Source organism: Sturnira hondurensis, unplaced genomic scaffold, assembly GCF_014824575.4.
Source record: "Sturnira hondurensis isolate 20B ecotype Veracruz unplaced genomic scaffold, ASM1482457v3 Scaffold0020374, whole genome shotgun sequence".
In the NCBI taxonomy this organism is placed as follows: domain Eukaryota; kingdom Metazoa; phylum Chordata; class Mammalia; order Chiroptera; family Phyllostomidae; genus Sturnira; species Sturnira hondurensis.
The window spans coordinates 226,326-233,908 of NW_028093005.1; the positions used below are offsets into that span (position 1 = coordinate 226,326).

The window sequence follows — 7,583 nt, forward strand, 5'->3', positions numbered from 1 at the left end:
TGTCCTATAGGTCCTGTGAGTGCAGATGCTGCAGTGGGCAACCTCCAAAGGCTCCCAGGCTCTCCAGCTCTATGACCTTCAGCCTGTAAGCCAGAGCACCACGTGTGTCTCCATGGCTGGGCTTCAGCCCGCTGAGCCAGTTGGGCTCCTGGTGGGGAAGAAGCCAGGCTTCAGATGCAGCTTACCGGGTGCAGGTGGGGCCATCCTCAATCTTCTGGACCACGAGAACAGGACTGACTGTGATGGCTGGGCAGGAGGCTGGCTGGCCTCCCTTGTAAGAGCAGTCCAGAGGAGAAGCCTCCTCAGAGTCACCCTTCCCAAAGAGCCGTCTGCGGCTCTTGGCTGTGGGGATGTTGGGCTTGGCTGGAGCTGGCCTGGAGTGAGGGTTGCCATCCAGGGGGTCTGGGAGGGAGTCCTCTTGCGGCAGGTCCTCAGACTCCCCTGAGTCTGAGCTCCCCCGTTTCTTCATCTTTGCCCGAGAGGCAGCCTGCGAGCAGCCAAGATCAGGTTAGTCCCCAGCTCAAGAACTGTACAACCCCGCCCGCTAACTGTCCTCCTGGCAAAGGCCTCTGTGAAGCAGGACACCCCAGAGATCCAACAGCTGCTACCCCAAACCCCCCAGAATGGAAGCTTTCAGGGATGCTGTGCTTCCCACCCTGGAAAGCCCAGTGGCAGCTCCAGGGGCACCAGCCTCTGGGAGTGGACGGGCCCCAGCTTGTAGTCAGCAGGCTCTGAGGGGCTTGGATCAGTCCTCTTCTCTGGGCCTCAGGTGTCTCATCTGCAGACTGCGAATGATGCCACTGCTCTACAACCCTCCGAGAACAGAATAAGGGAAACAGTGGCAGTGACTGTCTCTGGCTGTGACACAGGATAAAGATGGCTCAGCCACAGTCTGCATCACAGAACCAGGGCAGCTGGCAGAGGGTGACACCTTCCCATTCCGCCTGCACAGGCCCCCCTGCGCCCTGCATACCCATCATCAGCCCTGCCCTCACCAGCCTTTGCTCTTCCACCTGGCTGCGGCAACCACTGAGTTTGTAGGGGATTTTTTGCACTTTTTATTCTTTTTGTGAAATTATTGCCTGTCAAGCATCCTGGCTCTGAATTTTTCTACTTTGAGGGGCCAGTGAGCTTCCCAGGCCTGAACACCTGGAGTGGGCAAGTGCCAGCACATGGGGCTGTAACCTTAGGTAGATACTGTTCCTCTCTCCCCTCCTGCTCTTTCCCTCCATCTGGCTGGGCATCCCCGCTCCCTGGCACCATGGCTGTCCCGCATCTCCCTGGCCTTTGCTATTGTAGTGCCTCTGCTTGGGGTGTTTTCTCCTCCTTTTCTTGCCCAAATCTTACTACCTCTCAGATGCCACCTCCTATGGGGTCCAGGCTCCTCCACGCCCCCAAATCTCTGCACTGGTTATGTCCCCTCCCCCTCCGGAGCAGCCCAGCTCATTGCCATTCATCCCTCATGGCCCTCTAACAGGGTCTGTTATGCAGGTTAGCAGCTTCTGTCACTGCTTTGTCTCCCCTGTCCTGGGACCTTCTCCTGGGCAGGGGGCTCGCCTGATCCATCTCTTTATGGGGGGAAAAGAAGTAAGCTGTGCTGGCCACCCCGGGGGGAATGAGAGGGATCAGGTTCAGACCCTTCTAGTTCCCACTTGCATCTGAAGTGAAGGAGAGTCATGTTCCAGCAGAGGCTGGATTCCAGAAAGCAGCCACGGAAGGGATGGGCAGCTTCTCCAGACAGGCACTTTCCAGTAAAATTCCAGGCAGTGAAAAAGTGGAGCACGTGGCTGCGTCATGGCAGTAAATCAGCTCCGACCTGGTGCCCAGGCCCACAGGGAATGAGGCAGTCACATCACTCTGCGTCCCGTGAATGGGACAGGTGGCTGACTGCCGGCCGTTTCCCCTCCTGCCTGTTCTGCTTTCAGGAGGACCTGAGTCTTTCTCTGATCCACCCATCAGGAGAAACCCTGGGGCAGGAAGCCTTCCAGGCCATAGGAAGCCCCACTTCCAACCACTCACCCACTCATTCATCAGTCACTCAACACGCACATGCTGAGTCCTACTGAGAGTACCCGGCCCTGTGCGGAAGGCACAGTAGGACTCAGGCCCCATCTGAGACAGAAACCAGGTGCCGGCTGAGGCGTGGGGACGGCAGGAGGGGCCAGAGTCCTGAAGAAGGCTGCAGGGAGGAGGTGACAGATGAGCTGGCCTGCAGGGGAGCAGCCTGGCCTGTAACTGGGAGACAGGGTGGGGATCCTGGAGCAGCTGATGAGGAGAAGCCAGTGGGACTGGAGGACAGGCAGTGGGGTCAGAACCAAATGGCTGTTGGCCTTGGTATTCGATGCCACTAGATGTGGATATTATTACATGGGGTAGGGCACCACAAAAAGCTTCAGAAGGCTGACACCAGGCACTAGTCTGTGTGTCCAGAAGACACCTTCCTGTCGAGGACAGTTCAGAGCATGGGGAGTCTGCCGCCGTGAAAGGGCACAGAAGGCTATAGCCAGAGCGAGAGTAACCGATGAGTCTCAGCACAGGCTATGCAACTGCAAGCGCTGTTCCAACACTTCACAGGCATTCGCTCCCTTCATTCTCACATCTCTAAGAGGTCAGTATTTTACAGATGGGGAAACTGAGGCACAGAGTGGTTACATGGCTTCTTCAAGGTCACCTAGTAAGAAACAGAACCTGGATTGGATCCCAGGCAGCCTGGCTCCAGAGCTTCTCCAGCCCTCTGCCTGCTCTTGGGCAGGTTCAGGGTTCTTTCTCAGCCATAAACTCAGCCCCAAACCTCACACCAGAGTGGGGGCGAGCACAGACAATCAGATAAGGCCCTCCCAGCCCCGGGGACAGGCAGGTAAGGACAAAGCCTTTCCACTCAGAAGCCCCAAACCTGTATCACCCTCTTGCTCAAACAAGTGTCCCAGGAAGCTCAAAACCCAAAGCGAAGTATGAATAAGACCCAAGCATTTGCCAGGACTGGTTCGCCCAGTAATGTCTCCCTTTGGATAAGGCTGGTTACAAAATCAAGAAAAAACCTGCTGTCTGAATAGTGGCTCTTAACCAACCAACGGAAGAGCACCCATCAGAGCAGGAGTCTCCACCAACCTTTCACAGTGTTCTTTTTTGGCAGCTTCACTCTTCCTTTGACCAATCCAAATCTAGTGCAACCCAGTTAATAAGCAACTCATATAGTACCATCGTCCAGTCAGTCAACAAACCCTAAACCTATACTACACACCCTGCACCTGATTCCTTACTGGACAAGAAGCTTCTCCAGAGTAGGGAGCAGGATAGGAACTGAAAGGCCACTTGCCCTGGGTGGTGAAGGTGCACAGGGACAGGAAGTCTGTCAGACCTGGGATGTGTCCCATGGGAGCCCCATGGCAACCCACCTGTCACTGCCAAACATCGTACAGTGACGGGCGAATTCCAACAGTGATTTGGGATGTCTGAGGGAGATGGTCGTTCCGGTTTATACAAGATTCACACTCACCCGTCTGAACCAAAGGCCAGTCCCGAGAAAATTATCCTGCCCAGCAAAGACCTAGTTTGGTTTCTGGGTCTTTCTCAACTAGAGAGCCAGGAGGGCACAGCCCACCCCCTGGGATCAGAATCCCTTCTTGTCTCCCCAACCCAAGTGAGACCTGCTCAGGCGTGGCTCTCCCACTCCCCCACCTGCCCGAGCATCTGTCTGCCTCCCGCCTCCCTGCGGGCCCTGATCATCTCTTGTCCTCTCGGCCTACCTGAGCCTCTCCTAAAGAGAGGTGGGGAGCTGGGAGCTTCCCAACCTGTGAATGAAGAGCCAGAGGAACTCTGCCAAATACAGAGACAGAGAATGGAGCCTGGACAAGAAGCCAGGGCTCCTGCCTCCAGGCCCAGCCCTCCTTCACTCCAGAGAGGGCAACATGCTGAAACCTCCAGCCACAAACCACCAGCCACGGCAGCAGCTACAGATTCTTCACCCCAGGATGAATCTGGAGCAAATAACACGCATGGTTTAATAGCAACCTCCATTATCACTTGCAGCCCAGGGCTGCAATTAGCCAGGCTAAGTGCACTACAGCTACAGCTCACGAGCACTGCACCACGACCTTCACAACAGCCACTGTTATTATCCCCACTTTTCAGATAGGAAAACTGAGGCACTGAGAGGCTAGCTGGACGTCTGGAAAGCACAGGGGCCAGCTTCCGACAGCTCACTGTGCCACTCTCAAAGCTAACATCTGTGTTGGCTATCAACAAACAGAAGGGACTCACCAGCTAGGCGCAGGCACACCCCAGCCCCAGCGGGTGCCGGTGAGCTCCAAGGCTGCTGCTACTTGAAGGGAGAGTTGGGCTGGTGTGGGGAGAAGAGTCGTCCCCGGGCCTCTGGAAGGTCCTCGGTGCCCGCCTAGCCGCGGCTGCTCTGCACTGGCCGGATGGGCTGTGGGCACGCTCTGGCACTCAAGGAAAACGGTTCCAGCAATGGCAGCAGCTGCAGTTGCCGCAGCTCTGATTCCCAGAGGATCCCGAAGCCTTTCCCATCATTTTTGCCCTTTTTCAAAAACCACTTAGCCACTGCCCCACCTCCAAACATGCCAGGGTTATAGTGCACTTAGCCACGCACAGCCCAGAACCAGCCAGAAATGTGCCCTCAGCTGTCAAAGAAGGAGGGGTACTGCCCAGGCCGCCCAAACCCACCCCTGTTCCAGATGGGACGTTCCAGGGAAACAGTTGAACACATGCAGCTTCACAAGCAGGGAGCCCCCCGGAACTGCTGCTTTCAAAATGCAGGAGGCACGGGAATGGCCGAGTCGCCCACCACACAGGCCTGGCCTGGCATTCAGGACCTGGTTTTGAGCGCTGCCTTTGCACCAACTTTGTGTAACCTGTGAACCAGCCTCTCTTGGGCCTCTCACTCTGTGCGTGCCCAAAACTGGGGTGGGCATTGAGGTGGGGAGCTTCTGAGTCAGCCAGGTCCCAGCCTTTCTTAACAAGGGTTCTTCACAGAACCAATGAAAATTATGTGTTCATTTTCTCATTTCTCCTAGTATGAACCTAAATGCATAGGACCAAGGTTAATTCAGCACATAAAATAGGGCATTACTCCTCCCTGGAACCGGCTGAGGAAAGCTTCGAAGTCTTTCTAGGTGTTCAGACAGGTGGCAGCCCACGGCGCCTGACAGAAGCCATCCCAGCAGCTGCCCACAGGAGCCCCGTAGAACTCCCGGAGGCCGTGAGTCAGACACAGCCCGCACTGAGCAGCACGTGCCAGAACGGCCCCCTGCAGCCCTGCCTGGAATAGCTCACAAGCCCTGACCCTGGAGTCAGGCACTAAAGCACAGATACCAAGTGGATTCCGCAGGACATTTTACAGGTCTCAAGGAGCTTTCCCAAACCCACTCTCTCAGGCCACACAACACCCCTGGGCACCAGCTGTGCCAGGCTCTGTGCTTTCCCTCAGTCTCCTTCCACCCAACATGTTCACACTGTCTGTCCCACTTAACCCATCTTTAAGGCTAGGTGACAGGGGAGACCTATGTGTGCTGAGGTTCAATTATTCAAATCCCACTTCCTCAAAAAAGCTTCCCCCTGCCAAGGACCTGGCATAACTGCTGGCCCAAAGACAGTGGTAAGCATACTGGTCTCATCTGGAGCCTCCTAGAGCATGGACTGAGTTTTAATTTCTCTGATGTGTGTGTCTTGCTTCCCAGATATTAATGGCTCCAGCGGGGACAGGACCCGCACACCCTCCGTCACCCTCTTCTAAGCCATACTGGGAGCCTTGCCCGGGAGCACGCTGACCAGCCTTGCCTGAACCCTTAGTGGCAGCTCTACTGAAACTCACGACCTGGAGGCCCGGACAAGACCGTACAGCTGGGCTGACCGCCGTCAGTGTGGTTTTCTGGGTGCAATTTGAGCAGGGTGTTCTTGAATTTATGTAATGATCCACCCATTAAAACTCCCTGTGAGTAGATCCTGTTTGGATGATGACTTCAGGGGCGGGGGGCGGGGTGTGCTTCTCCAAGCTGGCCTCTGATGGACAGGAAGCAGTGCCAGGTCTTGTGTGGCCACAGGTCCCTCTCTAGGTTACCAGCAGGGGGCACATTGAGTTAAACTGAACTCTCCATCCAGCAACCAGAGCCGAATTTATTTTCTTCATCCCCCAGGGTCCCTCATGGATTTGAAGCCAGACTTTCTGGCACAGCAACCGACAACCTCCGTGGGCAGGAAAGGCCTGACTGCCCAAGTCGGGGACTGTCAGCCCGGCACCTCCAGGAGCGACTGGGTGGGATCCAGGCAGTGCCAGTCCCAGCCCCAGAGTGACTAAGGCGCCACTGCAGGTCTCTGTCACCCAGCTAAGGACAGGGACAACTCTATTAGTCTTATCTTGAGCTTTCTAAATCTTGTTTTAACTTCCTTGATTTTTGTGTCTTGCCTCCCAGATTTTAACCTGTTTTCAGGGGTCCCAGATCCAGCTAACAAACAGAAAACCTGGCAGGAAAGAACCTACTACTTTCCTTTCTGCATTTGGTCTGCCCATCTGTGTCACTGAGTACCCACATGAGTCTGAGAGACCAGCCCCGTGGAGGGCAGGGCTCTGTAGAGGGGCCGGCACGCTGCAAAAGTGGACGGAGGCTGGCCAGCTGAGCTGAAAAGGGCCAGGCATTTGTCCAGGCAGCACCTGACCCCACACCTGAGGGCTGAGCTCTGCTCTGAAGAGCCAGGACCCAGGCAGAGACTGGAACGAGAGGAAGAAGCAGCTGAGGGTCAGGGCTGTGGACAGAGAATGGAGGCAGGGAGAGAAAAGGCCGGGCTGCGCCAGATACTGGCCGTGTGAACTTTGGCTGGAGCTCTGGGCCTGTTTATTAATTCACAAAATGGGCGAGAGCACCTGCCCTGCCTGCTTTGTGGGACTTTTCCAGGGATTAACAAGAACACTGGGTGTGAGCTGGTAGAGGTCTAGACAGGCGTGAGGGATTATTGTTCTCATCCTCATTACTTCAGCATGAGAGCCCCATCTGCTGACTGCTAAGCTGCATCCGGCCATTAGCTGGAGGCTGTGACTAATTGTTTCTTAATAAAAAAAATTTCTGCTTAATGTTTTATGAGTCACACAAGTGAGCATCTCATACCAAGAATATCTCACTTTCAAAGACAGTCTGTCCGTCTAATCATGGCTGAGAAGAGGCCAGGTGCAACGGACAACTCTTTCCTGAGGGCCCACTGTGCGCTGTGGGAGCACGCAGCAGTGACTGGGGTGGCTAAGCCAGTCTCTCCCTTTCTGGGGGCCGGACGGATGAGGACCAGCTAAAGGACCTCCATGAGGACCTCCATGAAGCAGGCACAAGCCAGGGGCCATCAGGCGGTGCTGATGGCCCGCACCAAGCAGGACCNCTGAGAAGAGGCCAGGTGCAACGGACCCTCTTTCCTGAGGGCCCACTGTGCGCTGTGGGAGCACGCAGCAGTGACTGGGGTGGCTAAGCCAGTCTCTCCCTTTCTGGGGGCCGGACGGATGAGGACCAGCTAAAGGACCTCCATGAGGACCTCCATGAAGCAGGCACAAGCCAGGGGCCATCAGGCGGTGCTGATGGCCCGCA

At 55.8% G+C, this 7,583-nt stretch overlaps 1 protein-coding gene across 1 annotated transcript in view; it reads right to left on the reverse strand.

Annotated features, from left to right (window-relative positions):
• TRPV1 (transient receptor potential cation channel subfamily V member 1) overlaps positions 1–472 on the reverse strand; it is a 32,336-nt gene extending 31,864 nt beyond the window's left edge. The window contains exon 1 of the mRNA XM_037029603.1: positions 186–472. Within this exon, the coding sequence (XP_036885498.1) occupies positions 186–469 (284 nt within the window). The 5' untranslated portion in view covers positions 470–472. The remainder of the gene's footprint in view (positions 1–185) is intronic.
• Between the last annotated feature and the right edge of the window lie 7,111 nt (positions 473–7,583).